The following is a 25,000-nucleotide window of genomic DNA, read 5'->3' as shown; positions in this document are numbered from 1 at the left end:
TTAGCTCATGCATGCACACACACACATGCACAAGATGGGTGTGGTTTGAGGGAGATTGGCTGCTATTTCTAACAGGTTTAGCTACCATATAGAAGTCTCCCTTGTTAGCTCATACATACAGACACACACACACACACACATACACACACACACACACACATACACACACAAGATAGGTGTGGTTTGAGGGAGATTTGGCTGCTATTTCTAACAGGCTTAGCTACCATATAGAAGTCTTCCTGTTAGCTCATACATACACACACACACACAAGATAGGTGTGGTTTGAGGGAGATTTGGCTGCTATTTCTAACAGGCTTAGCTACCATATAAAATCTCCCTTGTTAGCACAAGCAGACATACAACATACATACATATATATATATGACTGTAAGTTGTGATTTAGGGTAATTTGGTTGCTATTTTTAGCACATTAAGTGGCCACATGGAGCTCTCCCATTTTGTAGTCGTAGATTCTGTAGATATATATGTTACCCAGTTGCTCTGGTTCAGACCTAAAAGGGGCTGCTAGTAAGAGCAGAGCTAGCAGGCTGAATGCGTAGTTTGTTTGTAGGTACCAAGCAGCAACAGGGGTATGGTTGGCCGACGGAGCTGGGTATCTTTTACAGTTTGATGGTTGGTAGAGAGAGACAGAGAATCAGGGTAGAAGTTTTTAGCTTCAGCTCTGCTGTCTACTTTCTGACGTAGTTCTCTCTCTCTCTCTCTCTCTCTCTCTCTCTCTCTCTCTCTCTCTCTCTCTCTCTCTCTCTCTCTCTCTCTCTCTCTCTGCATCCTACTTATGCTCTCTCTCTCTCTCTCACTCACTTTCTCCCTTTCACTCTAAACACCTCTCTCTCTCTCTGAACACCCTCTCTCTCTCTCTCTCTCTCTCTCTCTCTCTCTCCCTGAACACCTTTCTCTCAGCCTCTCTCTCTCTCTCTCCGAACACCCTTCTCTCTCAGCCTCCCCATCTCTCTCTCTCTCTCTCTCTCTCTCTCTCTCTGATCACCCTTCTCTCTCAGCCTCTCCCCTCTCTCTCTGAACACCTCTCAGCCTCCCCCTCTCTCTCAGTCTCTCTCTCTCTCTCTGAACACCCGTCTCTCTCAGCCTCTCTCTCTGAACACCCTTCTCTCTTTGAACACCTCTCTCTCTCTCTCTCTCTCTCTCTCTCTCTCTCTCTGCAAAAACTTTATCACTCTTTAACCAACACACCTCTCTCACAACCGCATCTTTGCCCTCTCCCTCCCTCCCTCCCATCTATCTTTCCCAGCATCAGAGATAGAGAGATTACGTATGCGTACGTGTGATAAAGATAGAGAGTGAGCGATGCCATGGATGCGCGCGAGCGTGTGTGTGTGTGTGGTGTGTGTGTGTGTGGAGTGCGAAGTCTGAAGAGTTCTTGTCTTAGAACAGTTTGTGCAAACTGGTTGTGATTTTTTTTGAAAACCCCCTCCGGTGCTCGCTGCAAATTCGTTGCTATAATTGTTGTTGTTGTTGTTGTCGTTGTTGCCTGTGTGGAGGTTGAGCAATGGGAACGATCCCGGAGCACACTCGGACGACCACCCTTGATTACTACTTAATGCCAGAACCAGGTGACGACAGTCTAAAGAAGTGCCACAATAGACATATCCTCTCGTCAGCCAAGTAAGGGCTTCTGCTTTTGATCTAACAAACCCCTCCCAACACCCTTCACCACAAACACCTACACACACTTACAAACTCACACACACACACACACACACACACAGGCTTACACACACACACACACATATATGTCAGTATATGCATGTGTATACAAGTAATAGAGCTATTGTGATATGTATGTAAATATGGATTTGTGTGTATACAGGTATAGAGATATTGTGATATGTATGTATGTTATATATGGATTTGTGTGTATACAGGTATGCACAGATGTGTGCACACATGCTTACATAGATACATACACACACACACACACATGCTCACACACATGCTCACACACATATATATGTCAGTATATGCATGTATATACAAGTATAGAGGTATTGTGATATGTATGTATATATGGATTTATGTGTGTATACAGGTATACACACGTGTGCACACACACATGCTTACAGAGATACATGCACACACACACACACACTCACAGACACACACACACACACACATACACACATATACTTATACACACACATGTATGTCAGTATATGCATGTGTATACAAGTAATAGAGGTATTGTGATATGTATGTATATATGGGTTTATGTGTGTATACAGGTATACACAAATGTATGCACACACACATGCTTACATAGATACATGCACACACACACATGTATGTCAGTATATGCATGTGTATACAAGTATAGAGGTATTGTGATATGTATGTATGTATATATAGATTTATGTGTGTATACAGGTATACACACATGCTTACATGCATACATATATGCACACACCTGTGCATATGTATGTATGTTTGTATATGCATGAGTTTGTGTATGTATCCATGTGCAGATACATGTATATATATATGGATATGTATGTATGCATGTGTATGTGTCCTTATATAAGTGTAGAGGTATATATATATGTATATATGGATTTGTGTGTATATATAAATATATAAAAATGTACACACATACATGAAATAATTGTGCATGTGTGTATAGTTCGAAAGATAAAGAGATGTGTGTATGTTCTATACATGTATGTATATTTGCATGTGTGTGCACACAACACACACACATAATATACACATACACAACTTGTTTATTGTTCTCATTTAGCTTCTTCTCAGCCCTGATTTAAGTAGAGCCTATTCTCAAAAGGATTCCAACCATGGCAACCACCATCTATCTTTTAGTGGGACAGTGGAGTATCTAGGTTTACATTATGTAAGCTCTCCTTTTATCTCTTTAAGTCCGTGTGTTGTAACACTCACAAAGAATTCTGCTGCTATTTCTTGCAGGTCTAGCTACCATACAGGGGTTCGTCCTTGTTGGCTCATACATACATAAGACTAGGGTTTGTGATTTGAGGGAAATTTGACTGCTAACTCTTACAAGTCAGACAACCACATAGGTGCTTTAGGCTGTGTGTATTATAGACACTTGATGCTATTCATAGCAAGGTTGGTGGGGTCAACATGGTTTATAAGCCTATTTTTGTTGTTCTGTAATATATATATATATATATTTATATATAGACAATGTATCGTTGTTGTGTGTGTGTGCGCATGTGTCTCTATATGTGTGTCTTTGTGTGTGTATATATATATATATATACACACACATACCCTGATTCATCGATGTATATCATTTATCTAAAGCATAGGCTGCTGTGCATGTGGTATATACTATCTCTCTCTCTCTCTATATATATATATATATACACACACACACACACACCTGTTTTTAATAGCATTTTATAACATCAGGTTGAGTCAAGATGCAAGATGCCAAAAACCATCAGTGAAAATCTGAAAAAACTTTTGATTCAACTTGATATTATATACCCTGTTCTTTATTGTTGTTCTGCTTGTGCAAACTGAGTATATACAGCGTTTGGGTGTATAATTTGTGAATGTAATGACCTATGTCTACATTGTGCAATATGCATATTACAGTCTCTCTCTGTATATATTTGTAGTATACACACCTGATATCACAGCAAGGTGATGAGAATTTGAAGAAATATCACAACAGACTTGTTCTTCATTTAGTCAAATGGTGCTTAGATTTTTCTCTCCTCAACCTTGGATTTTCACCTATATACACCCTGTTTGATTGATCTACAATTATTCTTTTGATAATTGTTGCTGGTGTGTTTATATATGGAATATGTAATCTGGTGTGTATATAAAGAGTATATAATCTGGTGTGTGTGCATATGTATAGATCCTGTATAGTTTCTTCTATGATATTGTATAATATTGTATAGCTAGATATTCCAAAGGCATTCCAGGTGTGTCCTTTTCATCTGGTATCTTTCCCTAGACATCCTGTATCTAGGACTACATTATCCAATGTGTCCTTCCATTTGAAAAGAAACAGTGGGAGGGGTGACACAGAGGAGATTTAGCCGCTATTTCCAGTTTTTGGTAGGTCAAGCAACCATGAAGAGGCTCCATCGTGGGTGTGTTAGTCTGTGGTATGGGTTTGTGAAGGGTGTGTATGTAGAACTTGTATATAGATTCTTATTTGTTTATTGCCCACAAGGGGCTAAATATAGAGGGGGACAAAGAAGGACAGACATAGGTATTAAGTCGATTATATCGACCCTAGTGCATAACTGGTACTTATTTAATCGACCCCCGAAAGGATGAAAGGCAAAGTCGACCTCGGTGGAATTTGAACTCAGAACGTAGCGGCAGAGGAAATACTGCTAAGCATTTCGCCCGGCGTGCTAACATTTCTGCCAGCTCGCCACCTTGTATATAGATTCTGTAATGTGTTTAAGGTATTGTGTGCATTAGTGCATGTATATGTGTGTGTGTGTGCGTATGTATATATGTATGTATGTACATACACATATGCATTATTGCACTTGTTTAGGCTGCAAGCTGGCAGAATTGTTAACATGTCAGAGGACAGAATATTTTGTAGCATTTCTCCCAGCTGTTTTGCATTCTGAGTTCAAATCCTGTCAAGGTCAGCTTTGTCTTTTGTGCTTTCAAGGTTCCGTAAAATAAAATACCAATCATATACTGGGGTCCGTGTAACCAACTGTTCCCCCCCCCACTAAAGTTGCTGGCTTTGTGTCAAAATTTGAAGTCGTTGTTATGATTAATCAGCAAATGTTAGAAAAGAACCTAAGGGTCAAAAGTTTCGTCTCCTATGGCACTTATCAAGTTTTATAAGGTCCATGCACCAAACTCTTGGCCCTTGGGGCACTTCGGTAACTTTTGTCAATTAAAAAAAAATAACATCATCATCATCATCGTTTAGTGCCCGCTTTCCATGCTAGCATGGGTTGGACGGTTCAACTGGGGTCTGGGAAGCCAGAAGGCTGGACCTGTGCAGCCTTCAGGCTTCCCAGACCCCAGTTGAACCGTCCAACAATAATAATAATCCTTTTTATTAAAGGCACTAAGGCCCTGAAATTTGTGGAAGGGGATAGTTGATTACATTAACCCCATGAGGATGAAAAGCAAAGTCAACCTCAGCGGGATTTGAACTCAGAATGTAAAGACAGATGACATGCTACAGAGCATTTTGCGCCACATGCTCACAATTCTGCCAGCTCACCCACCTCAGTAATAATAATAATAATATATACTCAGGTTTTGAGTTCTGTTTATCCTGTGTCCTACAAAACACAAATGTGTGTGTGTGTGTAGTAAATCCCCAAAAAAGCTAAGAACAAACACAACAAGAAAAAAGACAATGACATAAGGACGTGGTACATGCAAAGTATTAGCAGACGCTCATGGAAGGAAAGAAAGGTAGTTTTTATGTTTCGAGCAAACGCTCTTCTTCAGAAACAGGAGACAGAGGAAAGTCCAAAAGAAAAGGAAAACAAAGGGGAAAAAAATTGCCAACCATATACATACATATATATATGTATATATATATATATATATTGGCGTTAGGAAGGGGCATCCAGCCGTAGAAACACTGCCAGATCAGACTGGGCCTGGTGCAGCCTTCTGGCTTCCCAGACCCCAGTTGAACCGTCCAACCCATGCTAGTATGGAAAGCGGACGCTAAACGATGATGATGAGGATGATATATATATATGTATATATATACACCACATACACTCGAGTGGAGGTGCATAGCTTAGTGGTTAGGGTGTTGGACTCTTGATCACAAGAGTGCGGTTTCAATTCCTGGACCAGGCGACAACACTTTGTGTTCTTGAGCAAAATACTTCATTTCATGTTGCTCCAGTCCACTCAGCTGGCAAAAGTGAGTTAATCCCGTGATGGACGAGCTTCCCATCCGGGTGGGGGATATATACGCCACATAAACCGGGAGACCAGCCCTATGAGTTTTGTCCTGTCCTATACACAACTGATGGTGCTGGTTTAGTCTGTAAATTTATGTGTAGCTTGTACAGTGTGTTTGTGTGTGTGTGTGTATATATATATATATATATAGTGATGTATATTTGCCATTTAAATATGGCTAACCCCTAAGGGTGGATGCTACGGTAGTTTGTAGCCCCAGGAGGACACCTCCTCCAGCTGGCCATAGACACACTTTCTGTGCCCTATCAGTATTTGCAAAGGGAAGCCATCCTTCCCGTCTTCAACTTATGATGTACACGGATTAGAGTTTCTGGGTATTGACCCGTCATCAGCGTGTATATATATATATATATATATATATATATATATATACAAAACGTACTCGTTAATACAAATTTGGTGTGTGTTGCGTTTCATTACTTTATAAATGAAAAAATGTATGGTAAATAAACAAATGATATAATGTATAGGCGCAGGAGTGGCTGTGTGGTAAGTAGCTTGTTTACCAACCACATGGTTCCGGGTTCAGTCCCACTGCGTGGCATCTTGGGCAAGTGTCTTCTACTATAGCCCCGGGCCGACCAATGCCTTGTGAGTGGATTTGGTAGACGGAAACTGAGAGAAGCCTGTCGTATATATATATATGTGTATGTGTGTGTGTGAGTTTGTGTGTCTGTGTTTGTCTCCCTAGCGTTGCTTGACAACCGATGCTGGTGTGTTTATGTCCCCGTCACATAGCGGTTCGGCAAAAGAGACCAATAGAATAAGTACTGGGCTTACAAAGAATAAATCCCGGGGCCGATTTGCTCGACTAAAGGCGGTGCTCCAGCATGGCCGCAGTCAAATGACTGAAACGAGTGAAGAGTAAGAGAGAGTATAATGAGTGTACAACCAGACAGGAGGCAAACACAGGTGGCCCCTAATTCTTCGTTAGTTATCAACCAATTGGTAGGCGCAAAACTGAGTATTACCAATTGGTTGGTAACTTATAAAAAATTAGGGACCTTCTGTGTTTGTCTCCCGTCCGATTGTACACTCAGTAAACACTATGTCGTTTGTTTATTTACTATATATATATGTGTGTGTGTGTGTGGAGGCGCATGGCTTAGTGGTTAGGGTGTCAGCATCATGATCGTAAGATTGTGGTTTTGATTCCTGGACCGGGCGACGCGTTGTGTTCTTGGAGCAAAACACTTCATTTCACGTTGCTCCAGTCCACTCAGCTGGCAAAAATGAGTAACGCTGCAATGGACCGGCGTCCCGTCCAGCTGAGGGGAACACATACGCCATTGGAACCGGGAAACCAGACCCATGAGCTTGGCTAGGCTTTAAAAGGGTGCATTTATTTATAATAGAGTGGCTGTGTGGTAAGTAGCTTGTTTAGCAACCACATGGTTCCGGGTTCAGTCCCACTGTGTGGCACCTTGGGCAAGTGTCTTCTACTATAGCCTCAGGCCGACCAAAGCCTTGTGAGTGGATTTGGTAGACGGAAAACTAAAAGAAGCCCGTAGTACATATGTATATATATATATGCGTGTGTGTGTCTGTGTTTGTCCCCCTAGCATTGCTTGACAACCAATGCTGGTGTGTTTATGTCCCCGTCACTTAGCGGTTCGGCAAAAGAGACCGATAGAATAAGTACTGGGCTTACAAAAGAATAAGCCCCGGGGTCGAGTTGCTCGATTAAAGGCGGTGCTCCAGCATGGCTGCAGTCAAATGACTGAAACAAGTAAAAGAGTAAAAGAGAGAGTATATATATATATATAGCATATGCATATTATACAGATTAAAAACACTCTGGTTATATTATACACACTTGTTTGTTTGCTTGGTCTATATCATATGTTTAGGCTGGTAGTATGTGTAGCAGAGTAGTATCTACACACCTGATGCTACAGCGAGGTAGTGATGAAATTTTACATGCCTTCATCTACACCCTGACTTATACACCCTGTTTGTTCGGTCTTTATTACTGTTCTAATTATCATCACCTCTGTTATGCCTACATAGTCTGAATTGCATGTATAACCTCTGGGTAAATATAACCTATATCTATGCGTGTGGACATATCATATACACACCTGATATTTCCACAACAAAAGGCAAAAGTTAGGATTTTCATGTGTGTGTATATATGTATAGAGAGAGAAAAAATGTTCCGTAAATATTAGTTGTTATACATATACTCTCCTAGGGATTTATATTCTAATTGTATAGCCTTGTGTGTGTATATATATATATATATATATATATATATATATATAGCTAACACACCTGATACTTTAGCAAGGTGGTAAGAATTTACCAAAAAATACTATAACAGACATTTTCTTTAAATTATTTTCCTTTTTTTTTTTTCATCTACACCCAAGTTTATTTTTATACACCCTGGTTTTTTCTCTCTCTCTCTCTCTCTTTCTCCTACATGTTGGTCTATTTCTTACAGTGTGTGTATGTTTGCGAGTATACCTGATACCACTGCAGTGCAGGGAGCATAGATGGTTGATGGGTAGGTGGGGTGCGTGTGTGGGGAAGTAGAGTGGCGGGCTAGAATTAACCAAAATACCACAAACATATCTGTTCTTATTACATCAGCAAAGTTGTATTTAGTTTATATATATATACATATATACACACACATATATAATATATATGTATGTATGTGTGTATGCATTTGTATATACATATTTGTGTATGTTTGTGTGATGCATGTATAAATTTGTAATGTTTGTGTATCTGTATGTATATACATATAAGTATTTTTGTGCTATTTATTGTGGGTGTGTGTGTATGTATATATATATATATATATATATATAGATATATATATATATATATATACATATAAGCGCTTTCAACACCCACTTTGCTCTATTTTTCTACATGCTGTTTATGTGTATTCAGGCTTGTATCTCCTGGAAGTCACTGTTGAAATAGTGATGTAATAATAAACACACACACACACACATATATATATATACATACGTACATATATATATATATATCATATATAATACATATACATATATATATATATATACATATCATATATAATATATATACATATACTATATATATATATATACAACAAATATATATATATATATACATACATATATATATATATATATATATACATACATACATACATATATATATATACATGTTATACATATACTCATACGCATACTCACACAAAACATTTCATAAAAGGGCAATAGGAATTTGCCTAACATATACACACCCTCACACATACACCCCCTAAAGTACCAGACCTGTTCCTATTTCATTACCATTCCACAAAAACACACACAATACTTGATCTGTTGCATCTTCTGCTTGTTTTCTTCGCCTCTTCATCCATCCTCTTTATCTATCTTTTATTTCCTTCAGTCTGCCATGTTCCTCCATCTCGTATCATTCATTAGTCTTTAGTCTTCATTCTTTAGTCCCCAGTTCTTTTGTCCCCAGTTGCACCCATACTCGTCCTAAGTCATGCGTGCCCCCTGTTTAGTCAGATCTGTCCTCAGGTGTGGCTGTGTGGTAAGTAGCTTGCTCACCAACCACGTGGTTCCGGGTTCAGTCCCACTGCGTGGCATCTTCGGCAAGTTGTCTTCTGCTATAGCCTCAGGCCGACCAGAGCCTTGTGAGTGGATTTGGTAGACGGAAACTGAAAGAAGCCCATCGTATTATATATATATAGGCGCAGGAGTGGCTGTGTGGTAAGTAGCTTGTTTACCAACCACATGGTTCCGGGTTCAGTCCCACTGCGTGGCACCTTGGGTAAGTGTCTTCTGCTATAGCTTCAGGCTGACCAGAGCCTTGTGAGTGGATTTGGTAGACGGAAACTGAAAGAAGCCCGTCGTATATATGTGTGTGTGTTTGTGTGTCTGTGTTTGTCCCTCTAGCATTGCTTGGCAACCGATGCTGGTGTGTTTACGTCCCCGTCACTTAGCGGTTCAGCAAAAGAGACCGATAGAATAAGTACTGGGCTTACAAAGAATAAGTCCCGGGGTCGGTTTGCTCGACTAAAGGCGGTGCTCCAGCATGGCCGCAGTCAAGATGACTGAAACAAGTAAAAGAGTAAAGAGAGTTGTGTCCATTTTTGGTCATGTCCTTCCTCAGCCGCGCCTGTCTTTGACCATGCCTGGTTCATACTTCACTCCTCGGTCTTCTAGAAAGAAACACCAATTGAATCACCCCCAGGATCTCACCTTACCATCTTTCAAAAAAAAAAACAGATTTAAGTCATTGAATAATGTTATCCTAGATACACTATTTCTATAAAAGAAATGGCATGGTCATATCTGGAATGTCTTCAGAATTTCTGCCTTCTGGATTACAGCTGACTGAAGTCTACAAAAGCGAACATAGTCTTGCCATAGCAATGTTGTGTTGTTTAACCCCAAGTCAGCTCTAACAAGGCTGACATCTGGCCAAAGGCATTCCAGCTGCCACCACCTCCTCTTTTCGGACATATTTCCTTTCTTTAACCCTTTCGTTACTATATTTATTTTGAGATGCTCTGTGTCTCTTTCAATTACTTTAATTATGACAAAGAATTTAGTAAAATAACTTAATTATCATTAAGCTAGTGTTAGGAACATAAATTGTGACTAAGTTTTGGTGGAAGATTTTAATTCAGAACTTATGAAAACAAGACATTTGTACTACAGAGACAGAAGTGGTTTCAACCGGGTTGGTATCAAAAGGGTTAGGAATTGTTTCTCTATTATATATTTCAACCCTTTTGTTACCATATTTATTTTGAGATGCTCTGTGTCTCTTTCAATTACTTTAATTATGACAAAGAATTTAGTAAAATAACTTAATTATCATTAAGCTAGTGTTAGGAACATAAATTGTGACTAAGTTTTGGTGGAAGATTTTAATTCAGAACTTATGAAAACAAGACATTTGTACTACAGAGACAGAAGTGGTTTCAACCGGGTTGGTATCAAAAGGGTTAGGAATTGTTTCTCTATTATATATTTCAACCCTTTTGTTACCATATTTATTTTGAGATGCTCTGTGCTTCTTTCTATTACTTTAAATATAACAAAGAATTTAGTAAAATAATATCGTTATCATTAAGCTGGTGTTAGGAACATAAATTGTGACTAAGGTTTGGTGGAAGATTTTAATTCAAAACTTATGAAAACAAGACACTTGTACTACAGAGCCAGAGCCGGTTTCAGCCGGGTTGGTAACGAAAGGGTTAAACAGGTCATATCTGACCTGTTTTGGGTTCAAACTAGCCAGTTCTGGCCTCTTGCATTTCCCCTGAAAATAAACAATTACATCATTTAAGTCTCAAAGCTATAAGATAATATAGGATTAATTTTAGAAAATGGGAATAAATAAGCCTTGCATTTGACAGAATAATCTGAATGCTAAAAGGTTAAAGTGACCTTAACCCTTTGGTGTTTAAGCCGGCCATATCCGGTCCAAATATCCTACATGTTTTACATTCAAACTGGCCATATCTAACCCCTTACACCTAACCTACATTGACATTCTAAAAATAGACTATCACACAATTGAAACTTCAAAGCTGTAAGATAATGTAGGATTAATTGAAAATAATTTGAGTGAAAAAAGTATTACATTTAACAGATTAATCTAAACACTAAAGGGTTAATTAAAACATTGTTCCATCAAAATTTCCTGTTAATCTATGTTAATTGGATGTCTAGGTGGTCTCGGGTTGGTGAGATTTTTTTATCTTCCACCTTAGAAGGAAGGTGAGGCTGGAGAGAAGATGCCTGTCAAAGAAAATGTTCAAAGAAAGATGGTTGCATGTTGCGAGGGTGCTGGGAATGAAAGATTCCTCGTGAACATTTCATAAGTCTGCATACAAAAGTTTCCGTAGGAGAAAGGGGCCCGTGGGGTCGGAGCGTAACCCATCTCTCTGCTTCATCTCATGTTTGTATTTCGTCCTTGTTGTATCTCATTCGATTTCATTATCATCATCATCATCGTTTAACGTCCGTTTTCCGCGCTAGCACGGGTTGGACGGTTCGACCGGGGTCTGGGAAGCCAGGGGCTGCACCAGGGCTCCAGTCTGATCTGGCAGTGTTTCTACAGCTGGATGCCCTTCCTAACACCAACCACTCTGCGAGTGTAGTGGGTGCTTTTTACGTGCCACCAGCACAGGTGCCAAGGGAGTCTGGCATCGGCCACGATCGGTTGGTGCTTTTAACTTGCCATTGTAAAATTTTAAAAGTTATATAATCATTGTGTGTCTGACCCCAATCAGGCTGTATTGTCCCCCCTCTGTGTTTGGGCCCTTGTGGCTAATAAAGAAATTGGATGTCTAGGTGGTCCCTCGTGGTACCCCTTCTCAATCTGCCTTGAAGGTCACGTGGAATTTAGTGCCCTGTCACTGGTGCACAGCAAAGTACTTGCAGAAGTATAACTGCAGCTAAGATGTATGCAACACATGTTAGATGCATGCAAGCACAATGCTGCATGAATGCTTGCACACGTAAAGGTATATACATATTTCTTTATTACCCACAAGGGGCTAAACACAGAGGGGACAAACAAGGACAGACAAAGGTATTAAGTCGATTACACCGACCCCAGTGCGTAACTGGTACTTAATTTATCGACCCCCGAAAGGATGAAAGGCAAAGTCGACCTCGGCGGAATTCGAACTCACAACGTAACGCAGACGAAATACCGCTAAGCATTTCGCCCGGCGTGCTAACGTTTCTGCCAGCTCGCCGCCTTAAGGTATATACAAGCATAGACTTAAACACATGTATACATGCACACAAGCACATGCACACCCACAGATATATCCAAGCACACACACATGCACATATATACACAGACATATATCCAAGTACGTACACATGCACACACTGATATGTCCAAGTACACACGCATGCATATACACAGACTGATATATCCAAGTGTGAAGGCGCATGGTTCAGTGGTCAGAGTATCAGGCCCACAATCATGAGGTAGTGAGTTCAAATCCTGCACCAAGATGCACATATATACACAGACATATATCCAAGTACGTACACGCGCACACACAAGTACACATGCACACACTGATATGTCCAAGTACACAGACTGCTATATCCAAGTGTGAAGGCGCGTGGCTCAGTGGTTAGAGTATCAGGCCCACAATCATGAGGTAGTGAGTTCAAATCCTGCACCAAGCTCTGTGTTGTGTTCTTGAGCAAGACACTTTATTATTTCATGTTACTCCAGTTCGTTCAGCTGTAAAAATGAGTTGCAATCGTCACTAGGGTCAAGCTGTATCGGCCCCTTTGCCTTTCCCTTGGATAACATCGATAGCATGGAGAGGGGACACTTGTATACATGGGTCACTGCTGATCTTCCATAAACAACCTTGCCTGGACTTGTGCCTTGGAGGGCAACTTTCTAGGTGCAATCCCTAGGTCATTTATGACCAAAGGGGGTCTTTATCCTTTTTTTTTTTTGGTGGGGTTTTGCATGATTCTCATTATTAATTTGGTGTTTGAAACATAAATTAACATAAAACTTTGATAAAAGTTTACAGCGCCGGAGTGGCTGTGTGGTAAGTAGCTTGTTTACCAACCACATGGTTCCGGGTTCAGTCCCACTGCGTGGCACCTTGGACAAGTGTCTTCTACTATAGCCTCGGGCCTACCAAAGCCTTGTGAGTGGATTTGGTAGACGGAAACTGAAAGAAGCCCGTCGTATATATGTATATATATATATATATATGTGTGTGTATGTGTTTGTGTCTGTGTGTGTCCCCCTAGCATTGCTTGACAACCGATGTTGGTGTGTTTACGTCCCCGTAACTTAGCGGTTCAGCAAAAGAGACCGATAGAATAAGTACTGGGCTTACAAAGAATAAGTCCTGGGGTCAATTTGCTCGACTAAAGGCGGTGCTCCAGCATGGCCGCAATCAAATGACTGAAACAAGTAAAAGAGGCCATATCTTTCCCAAATATTCTACTTATTTTTTATTCAATCCAACCAGATCTGACCTTTCACACTTACCCTACAATGTGATTCTAATGGTAAGCAATCACACCGTTGAAATCATGAAGCTGTGAGATAATGCTTGATAAATTCAAAACAATGTGAATAAATAAACACTACATTTGACAGGGTTGTCTGAATGCTGTAGATCTTCAGATGTTGGGTCCCGTGGAGGGGGTGACAGGGGACTGAAAAACAGACAGCTGATTGAAAGTGGGGTCTGGAGCAATGTGAAATGGAAGTGTTCTGAACAAAAACACACCATGATGGCCAGGCTGAAAATTGAACCCATGATCTGGCGGTCATGAGCGTAAGACCTTAACCACTGGGTTATGTGAAAATTAAAATATACTACACCATGTAAAAGTATACAGAAACATGCTGCATGTGCACATTTATATGGTGTCATTTGCTTGCAGTCCACCTTGAAAATATGTCTGGGGTCTTGACGTAACCCTGACATGTTGCACAATCTTTATAAACAAAACATTCATTTCAAAGTCGATTGTTTCCCGTTTTCCATGGTGGCCTGGCTCTCCATCGGTCACAACGAGAAGGGTTCCAGTTGAAAGGATCGACCAAACAAGCCTGCTTGTGAAATAAACGTGCAAGTGGCTGAGCGCTCCAAAGACACGTGTACCCTTGTGTCATGCTGAATCTCCCTGAGAATTACATTAAGGAGTTCAGGAGACCGTGAAATCGCCAGGAGGTAAACGGGTAGGACCACTCACCACGATCGCGAGGGGACTCAGTCCGCTGCTTCCTGCCTATCCAGCCTATCACACTTAGCATACAATGCTGTTACACATCGCTGGTCACAATGCACTTTGCATCGTTTTAGCCCTCAAAAGATGCTACCATACTGGCTAGGCAGACGGGCCAACATTCCCTGCCGGTGGGGGTATGGGGGTGCTGATCTAAAGGTGGGTGTGGAGCAATGTGAAATGAAGTGTTCTGCTCAAGAACACAACGTGCCACATGGTCTGGGGAATCGAACCTAGAGTCTAGCAATCGAGAGTTGAGTGAAACACCTTAACCACTAGGCTACGTATACAAAAACATGCCTCACATACATACAAGCACTGCGTGCTTACTACATACCATGCATACACACACAATATTCATACACACAAACAGACACACAACACACTACATTCCGTGCATATGCACATACATACACATACAAGCATTACATTCCATGCATGCACGCAAAAACACTATGTACCATGCACTTCATGCCATGCATCCATATACATAAGCACACTATATGATACATGTATGCACATCCACTCACACAAACGCACACACAGAAACAGACTTCATACCAAGCATGCACTCACACACTCACACACACATGCTGTGTACGTATACATCAACAGGCCACATACATAATGTACACTAGTGACACCCTACACACACACACACACACACACACTCACACTCACTCATACATACTTAAATATTAATAGACACACACTTACTCTCCTCTCTCTCTCTGTTCTCCTTCTCTCTCTCTCTTGCTCTCCTTCTTCTCCCTCTCACATAACACTCACTCATACTTCCTCACTCCCCATACATAATTAAATCTTATAGACACACACTTACTCTCCTCTCTCTCGCTCTTGCTTCCTTCTTCTCTGCTTCTCTTGCTCTCCTTCTCTCTCACTATCAATACACTCAATCATACATACTTAAATATTAATAGACACACACTACTCTCCTCTCTCTCTCTCTCTTGCTTCCTTCTCTCTCTCTCCTCTGTTCCTTCTCTCGCACTCTCACATACACTCACTCATACATACTTAAATATTAATAGACACACACTTACTCTCCTCTCTCTCTCTCTCTTGCTCTCCTTCTCTCTCTCTCTCTTGCTCTCCTTCTCTCTCACTCTCACATACACTCACTCATACATACTTAAATATTAATAGACACACACTTACTCTCCTCTCTCTCTCTCTCGCTCTCCTTCTCTCTCTCTCTCTTGCTCTCCTTCTCTCTCACTCTCACATACACTCACTCATACATACTTAAATATTAATAGACACACACTTACTCTATCTCTCCTCTCTCTTGCTCTCCTTCTCTCTCCACTCTCACATACACTCATCATACATACTTAAATATTAATAGACACAATTACTCTCTCTCTCTCTCTCTCTCTCTCTCTCTCCTTTCTCTCACTTCAACATACACTCACTCATACATACTTAATATTAATTAGACACACACTTACTCTCCTCGCTCTCTCTCTCTTGCTCTCCTTCTCTCTCACTCTCACATACACTCACTCATACATACATATCATACACCAGTAATAGACACAGTCTCTCCTCTCTCTTGCTCTCCTCTCATACACTCTCTCTCTCTCTCTCACTCACACATACAAGCAGTGCACATATACAGCAACATGCCATACATACATACATATTATACACCAGAAATACACACGCACACACACACACACACACACACACACTTCCTCTCTCTTGCTCTACTTCTCTCATACACGCTTCTTTCTCTCTCTCACACACACATGCAGTGTACATATACATCGACATGCCATGCATACTTCCTACACCAGTAACACCCTACACACACACACAGCTCATTTTCCAAAATCTCAATCAAAATATTTATCAAGATTACATTCCATTTTAGTGTAATTAATTAAATTCATTAAGGGTGGAGAGACATGGATCAGTCTGTTGGATGTGGAGTAAACTGATTGTAGCAGCAACAGTAGTAGTAGTAGTAGTAGTAGTAGTAGTAGTAGTAGTAGTAGTAGTAGTAGTAGTAGTAGTAGTAGTAGTAGTAGTAGAGCAGCAGTAGTAGTAGTAGTAGTGGTAGGTTAGCCTCAGGTCAGCCCCAACCCAGCAGATGCATGATTCAAAGTTTTCCTGCTGCATCCATCCCCACCTGCAGCAAGGCATAGTATATCTAGGAGTACATTATCTAATGTGCACTTCCTTGTTGTTGTTTAGCCCAGGGTCGGTCCTTATCCAGCAAACCTATGATTCAAAATTTTCCGATCGTATCTATCCTCTCATGTCTTCAGACACAGTATTTCTAGGACTGGTCCTCATTCTATTGGTCTCTTCAGCTGAACTGCTAAGTTAAGGGGATGCTGGTGTGTTTACGTCCCCGTAACTTAGCGGTTTGGCAAAAGAGACCGATAGAATAAGTACTTGGCTTACAAAGAATAAGTCCTGGAGTCGATTTGCTCGACTAAAAGGCAGTGCTACAGCATGACCACAGTCAAATGACTGAAACAAGTAAATGAGTAAACGACATCACGTCCCTCTGTCAGAGAGACGAGGACCATCTTAAGGATATCTGAGGACTTGTATAGTTGTTTTGTTTAACCCTTTAGCATTCAGATTACTCTGCCAGATGCTTATTTATTCACATGGTTTTGAATTAATCATGTATTATCTCATAGCTTTGAGGCTTCAATGATATGATTGTTCATTTCTAGAGTGACATTGTAGGGTAAGTGTAAAAAGCTGGATTTGGCCAGTTTAAAACATTAACCTTTAGCATTCAGATTACTCTGTCAAATGTTTGATTGAGGCCCCCTTCGGTCACGACACTTACCATGGGCTTGCACCTAGAAAGTTACCCTCTGAGGCACAAGTCTGGGCAAGGTTGTTTTTTTATGGAAGACCAGCAGTCGCCCATGCATACCGGCCTCCCCTCTCCATGCCACCAGTGTTATCCAAGGGAAAGGCAAAGGGGCCGATACAGCTTGGCACCCGTGACGTCACAACTCATTTCTACAGCTGAGTGAACTGGAGCAACGTGAAATAAAGTGTCTTGCTCAAGAACACAACACGCAGCCCAGTCCGGGATTCGAGCTCACAACCTCACAATCATAAGCTCAACGCTCTAACCACTGAGCCACGCACCTTCACTGTCAAATGTAATGCTTATTTATTGACAGTTTTTTTTTTTTTAATCAATTATGAAGATCTTTATTGCTGCAGTTGTGTCCTTGCAAAAAAAACTACATTGTCCAGTGTCTCTTTTTATGAAACAGGGAGTGTTTTGAGGGAGATTTGGCTGCTATTTCTAGCTACAATGTCGAGTTCTTCCCCATTGCTTTTAATATATATACATAAGAGAATGTGATTTGAGGGAGATTTGGTTGTTATTTCTAGCTATGATGTAGAGTTCTTCCCCACTACAGGAGTGGCTGTGTGGTAAGTAGCTTGCTTACCAACCACATGGTTCCGGGTTCAGTCCTACTGCATGGCACCTTGGGCAAGTGTCTTCTGCTATAGCCTCAGGCAGACCAAAGCCTTGTGAGTGGATTTGGTAGACGGAAACTGAAAGAAGCCCGTCGTATATATGTATAGATATGTGAGTGTGTGTGAGTTTGTTTGTCTGTTTGTCCCCCCACCATTGCTTGACAACCGATGCTGGTGTGCTTATGTCCCAGTAACTTAACAGTTCGGCAAAAGAGACTGATAGAATAAGTACTAGGCTTATGAAGAATAAGTCCGGGGGTCGATTGGTTCAACTAAAGGTGGTGGGTGCTCCAGCATGGCCGCAGTCAAATGACTGAAACAAATAAAAGAATAAATTGCTTTTAATATACATATATACATGCATAAGAGAGTGTGATTTGAGGGAGATTCAGCTGCTATTTCTATCAGATTTTTCTATCCTGTAGAAGTCTCATTGCTTCATACATATGTATACACTTACGTATGACAGCAGGATCTGGGTTTAGGGAAATTTGGCTGCTATTTCTAGCAGATTTAGCAACCACATAGGGTCTCCCTTGTTGGCTTGGGGTGGTGCTGGTCTTCTTTGATGGTGGAGGTGATAGTGTTCTAGAGGTAGACCAAATATATTTGGGAAATTTTCATTTTGTGAATTCCATTCATGGTTGTCTTTTTTTTTATGCTTTTTTGTGGGGTTTTTTTGTGTGTGTGGGGGGGGTTTATTTTATCAGTCAAATTCATCATCATCATCAACACTACCGCATTCCTCATCAATCATCAATAGTATTAACACCATCACTACCACCACCATCACCACCACCACCACTACCATCACCACAACCACCATCATCACCACTATCACTACCACCACCATCATCACCATCACCACCGCCATCACCACCATCGCACTCACCACTACCATCACCACCACTATCATCACTACCACCATCATCACCACCATTGCCATCACCACCACCATCACCACCATCACTACCACCACCATCATCACCACCATCACACTCACCATCACCACCACCATCACCACGCCATCACCACCATCGCACTCACCACTACCATCACCACCACTATCATCACTACCACCACCATCATCACCACCATCACACTCACCATCACCACCACCATCACCACCGCCATCACCACCATCGCACTCACCACCATCACCAACACCACCACCACCTTCATCGTGATCTACATTTTCATCATTTCATCACCAACAGCAGCAGCTTCATCATCATCATCATCATCATCATAACCCACCGCCATGACCATCACCATCATAATCGTTGTCCTCATCACTACCATCTTGCTCATCTTTACAGGTATCATCTTCCCCCGTCGAATACCACCGCCGTCATCAACACCGCTGCCACCTTCAGCATCAACCCCCCCACCCGTCATCATCGTCCTTGTTGACATTGTTATGTACTTTTATGTTTGTGATTTCTTTGACATGAAAAAAATATTTTCATCTTTGAAAGGAATTTTTCTTTGTGTACAAATGACATGCGTGCCTGTGAGTAGGTAATGATTGCGTGTGTGTGTGTATGTATATATGTATGTATATATATATGTATATGTATATACATATGTATATATACATACATATATATTCACATACATACATATATATATGTATATATACACATATATATACACATACATACATATATATACACATACATACATATATATATATATACACATACATACATATCTATATATATACACATACATACATATATATATATATATACACATGTATACATATATATACATACACATGCATACATATATATATATACACATGCATACATATATATATATATATACACATGCATACATATATATATATATACACATACATATATATATATATATACACATGATATACACATGAATATATATATATATATATATATATATATAGAGAGAGAGAGAGAGAGAGAGAGAGAGAGAGAGAGAGAGATAGATATATACTTGTGTTTGTTTAAAATATTTCTACTTTGAAATATCAGACCAAATCTGGTCTGCATTAACTATTCAGAAAGAATGAGAAAATCCCCACCTAATAATTAATATATGTGTGGTGTATACATACAGAAATAAATAACAGCTGTGTGTGTGTGTGTGTATACAGATTTTTACATTTATGAACGTAGAGGACATACTCAATGCATGTAGCAATCATTGGGAATCAGCTGATATTTCACCCCACCCAATTTCTCATTTGCTTGTATGCGTGTGTGTGTGTGTTTATGTATGTATTTATATGTGTGTGTGTGTGTGGTTTATGTATGTATTTATATATATATGTATTTATATGTGTATGTATGTAAGTATTTGTGTATGTATGTATGTATGTATTTATGTGTGTGTGTGTTTATGTATGTATTTATATGTGTATGTATGTATGTATTTATATATATGTATGTATTTATATATATATGTATGTATTTATATATATATATATGTATTTATATATATATGTATGTATTTATGTATTTATGTATGTATGTATTTATGTATGTATGTATTTATGTATTTATGTATGTATGTATTTATGTATTTATGTATGTATGTATTTATGTATTTATGTATGTATGTATTTATATATATGTATGTATGTATTTATATATGTGTATGTATGTATTTATATATGTGTATGTATGTATTTATATATGTGCGCGACATAGTGATCTCATATCAAGATAAACAGCGCATGACCTTGCAGATGGGGTCCAGTTAGAATTTTCTTCTGGTCAAGTAGCCCAAAAGGTCTCTGAATAAGGATTGTTTGAGTATGTTGAACAAACCACCCATGTTTCCAAAGGTGAATTATCCCACCCTCTAAAAATCCCTTTCAACACACGGCTATGATGCTCCCCCACTACTTCTGATCGTGATCAGAGATGCACATATCATCAGCCACTAAGGGACATGCTCAACTGGTTACGGTCAAACAACTGACAAGCAAATCTGTGGTATTGAGCAGAATATTTGCTGTAGGCCATCTTTTATACCAAGACAAAACAATGTACATGATAACACTTCCAATCAGTTAAGATCAGAAGCCATGAGAGCCACTGCCTGGTACTGCATCAGGGCATTTATTATTATCATTATTATTACTATTATTCATCGTTTAACGTCCGTTTTCCGTGCTAGCATGGGTTGGGCGGTTCGACCGGGGTCTGGGAAGCCAGAAGGCTGCACCAGGCTCTAGTCTGATCTGGCAGTGTTTCTACAGCTGGATGCCCTTCCTAACGCCAACCACTCCATTTTGTAGTGGGTGCTTTTTACATGCCAGACGAGGCTGGCAGCGGCCACGATCGGTTAGTGCTTTTTACGTGTCACCGGCACAGAAGCCAGTCAAAGCGGCGCTGGAATCGGCCACATTCGGATGGTGCTTTTTACTCTTTACTCTTTTACTTGTTTCAGGCATTTGACTGCGGCCATGCTGGAGCACCGCCTTTAGTCGAGCAAATCGACACCGGGACTTATTCTTTGGAAGCCCAGTACTTATTCTATCGGTCTCTTTTGCCAAACCGCTAAGTTACGGGGACGTAAACACACCAGCATTGGTTGTCAAGCAATGCTAGGGGGACAAACACAGACACACAAACATACACGCACACATACATATATATACATATATATGACGGGCTTCTTTCAGTTTCCGTCTACCAAATCCACTCACAAGGCTTTGGTCGGCCCAGGGCTATAACAGAAGACACTTGCCCAAGGTGCCACGCAGTGGAACTGAACCCGGAACCATGTGGTTGGTAAGCAAGCTACTTACCACACAGCCACTCCTGCGCCTAGCTGTTTAGGATAAGAGACCAATAAAACAAGTATTGAGCTCCTTTTAGTTTCCGTCTATTAAATCCACTCTCAATGTTTTTGTTGAACCAGGGCTATCATAGAAGAGAAGATACTTGCTCAATGTATCAAAATGTGGGGCAGAGCCCAAAAACCAGATGCTTGAGAAGCAAACTTAAAAAAAAAAAAAAACTCCACCACCACGCTTGCACCTGAATTCAAAATCTCCTTTATCTTCTCCATGTGCCTACTGCAGAAATTACTAAATTTGGCTTTTCATACTTACTGTACTAGACTTCCAAGATATCAAGGAATACTATGCTATTTCATGCAATATCCTGTAAATAAAAATCAGTGAACTGGCAGAATCGTTAGCATACCAGGTGAAATGCTTAGCGGTATTTTCGTCTGTCTTTACGTTCTGAGTTCAAATTCCGCCGAGGTTGATTTCGCCTTTCATCCTTTAGGGGTCGATAAATTAAGTACCAGTTACGAACTGGGGTCGATATAATCGACTTAATCTATTTGTCTGTCCTTGTTTGTCCCCTCTATGTTTAGCCCCTTGTGGGTAGTAAAGAAATAGGTATTTCGTCTGTCTTTACGTTCTGAGTTCAAATTCCGCCGAGGTCGACTTCGCCTTTCATCCTTTAGGGGTCGATAAATTAAGTACCAGTTACGAACTGGGGGCAATATAATCGACTTAATCCATTTGTCTGTCCTTGTTTGTCCTCTCTGTGTTGAGAAAAAGAGAGGACAATACGGGGACAGACAAAACAAACGTTGGGGTCAGGGTATCGAATGAGACGAAACATACGAATAAACAAACAATTAAAATATATAAAATTAAATGAGAATGAGTGATTAACAAAAAATGTAGCAGAGGACGCGGAGTACTGTGTATAAAGTATATAAAATGTACATATGAAGTGCATTAAATAATCATCATATTCCAATTTCCTTCACTGTTCAATGATTAGCAGATGAGTGAGATCTTTTCGGTTTGAACGGCAGTTTTTTCTAGCGGTGTCATATGAAATTGTCACCCATAATTATGACCCTAGTATCGATCTATTGCATTTCAATCTGTTTTAGGGTTAGGGTTAGGGGGTGGAGGGAAGGGTATCTTTTTTTTCTTCACAAATGTAAATAAACCCAATCTGTTTCTTAAACGAGGGACATATTCATATGGCACAGAATGTTTTTTTTACCTCAATAGACGTCATTGATTGGTTGAAATTGCAGAAATTGAAGAAAAAACAACAACAAATATCTTACAAACCATAGAATTTTCTCAATAAAGCCAAGAGAAAAGATGTTTTATAAGCACATTCTACCAGTATACGAAGTTTAAAATTTTTTAGTTACCTAGAAATTGTTAAAAACTGCCGTTCAAACCGAAAAGATCCAATGAGCGACTGTCTTTTGGTACAGACACAATACAGGATACACTTTCAGGCTTTTTGATTAAAGTTTCCAAGGATAACCCATTAAGTTTAATATTAATTCTGTGAAATATTCACAGGTCCTGTTAGTTTGTATTAATTTGTACCTGAATCTGTTAAGTAAAATACTGTTCTTTTCCTTTAATTTTCATCCTATAAGCATTATCTCTATATATAAACGGCAAAATGTCTGTCTGTCTATGTGTGTGTGTGTGTGTGCATGTCCTTTATACAAATCCACAATTTTTCAGTTAGAGGGCTTGCACTTTCTATGGTCATTCAAAACCGTCCAAGGGTGGTCGTGCACATCTTTACATTTTCCCAGTCACCCTGCAAAGCCATTAAAAATCAATAGAAGTGACTTTTTTGTGAATTTTCTATCCAAAACCCAATCAAAATGCCCGAAACTTGATACGCCAATTGAATGCCAGCTAGCTGTATGTGAGTGGTCGGATATTTGGACAGTACTCGCGTGTATGTGTGCACGCACGCTGCTGTATATGCATGCACTAGCAATATGACCCGGCGTTGGTTTTCTCAAGTTGAAGACCCTTGCCCAAGGTGTCACACGGTGGAACTGAACCCAGAAACGTGTGGTTGGGAAGCAAACCGTGATATGACCATTTTGCTCTTTTTTTTTCTGTTTTTATGCTTGTTTTGTTTGGTTTTTTTTTGTTGTTTTTTTAATTTCTTACTTATATTTTTTTTTTTCTCTTTTTCAGTCTTGAGAGTCGGGACAATCCGTTTGTTCCAGGAGGTGAACTGAGCATCGACACAGATGACATTTTGAAGCGGGCGACCATCGTAAGGGACCGCTTCATCCTCAACGAGGAGGAGAAGAAGAAAAAGGCAGCCGCTGAGGAGGAGGCTCAGAGGAAGAAGAAGCAGGCGGCAGCACCAGGAGGCGACGCTTCGCTGATAAGCAACGCCGCCGTGGAGGGGGTTCAAGAGAACGGCAAGGTGGAGGAGGTGCCGTTGGAGGCTGAGTCGGCGAAGACAGCAGAGTGCGAGGCCCCCGAGGGACCCGCCTCTCCGCAGGCCAGCCAGGACGATGGGCGCGCTGACACCGCTGGCACGGCCGCGACAGACACACGTGAGGCGGCGGCGCTGAAGGAGAAGAAGAAACAGAAGAAGTGCTGTACGATAATGTAGGGGGAGGAGGAGGCGCAGGAGGAGCGGGCAGAGGCTGGAGGAAGGCGAAGAGGTTGGAGGAAGGAAGTGGTATGCGGTGGTGATGGTAATGATGACGACGATGGTGGTGTTGTTGTTTTTGGTGGAGGAAAAAAAGAAAGAAAAAGATTAAACAAACTAAAAAAAAAAAAAAATGCTTGCTTGCAGAAAATATGAAGATCGGAAATCAACGGAAATCAAAGGAACAGGATGGAAACGGTTGAAAGAAATTTTTGATGGGGTTTTAGTTTTTTTTTTTTTTTTTTTTTCCTCCCCCACCCCACTGGCCCCCACCTCCTTTTTCTCTCTGTTGACCAGTTGTTGGTAAGAAAAAATTGTGTTTTTTAGGTTCGGCGAATTTCGCTTGACCG

At 40.4% G+C, this 25,000-nt stretch overlaps 1 protein-coding gene across 4 annotated transcripts in view; it reads left to right on the top strand.

Moving 5' to 3' along the window:
- The window catches only part of LOC115226693, a 117,333-nt gene that overhangs the window by 92,242 nt on the left and 91 nt on the right, over positions 1 to 25,000 (top strand). For 2 of the 4 annotated variants that reach the window (XM_036515097.1, XM_029797710.2), the window contains exon 2: positions 24,182 to 25,000. This exon is cut by the window's right edge. In XM_036515097.1, coding sequence (XP_036370990.1) covers positions 24,182 to 24,611 — 430 coding nt within the window. In that variant the 3' untranslated portion in view covers positions 24,612 to 25,000. Of the gene's footprint in view, positions 1 to 1,369; positions 1,643 to 24,181 lie in introns of those variants that run through there. The other 2 variants (XM_029797709.2, XR_005004336.1) reach the window with 2 other exon arrangements.

Source organism: Octopus sinensis, linkage group LG30 (genome assembly GCF_006345805.1).
Source record: "Octopus sinensis linkage group LG30, ASM634580v1, whole genome shotgun sequence".
Classification (NCBI taxonomy): domain Eukaryota; kingdom Metazoa; phylum Mollusca; class Cephalopoda; order Octopoda; family Octopodidae; genus Octopus; species Octopus sinensis.
This window is presented reverse-complemented; position numbering and strand designations above follow the sequence as displayed.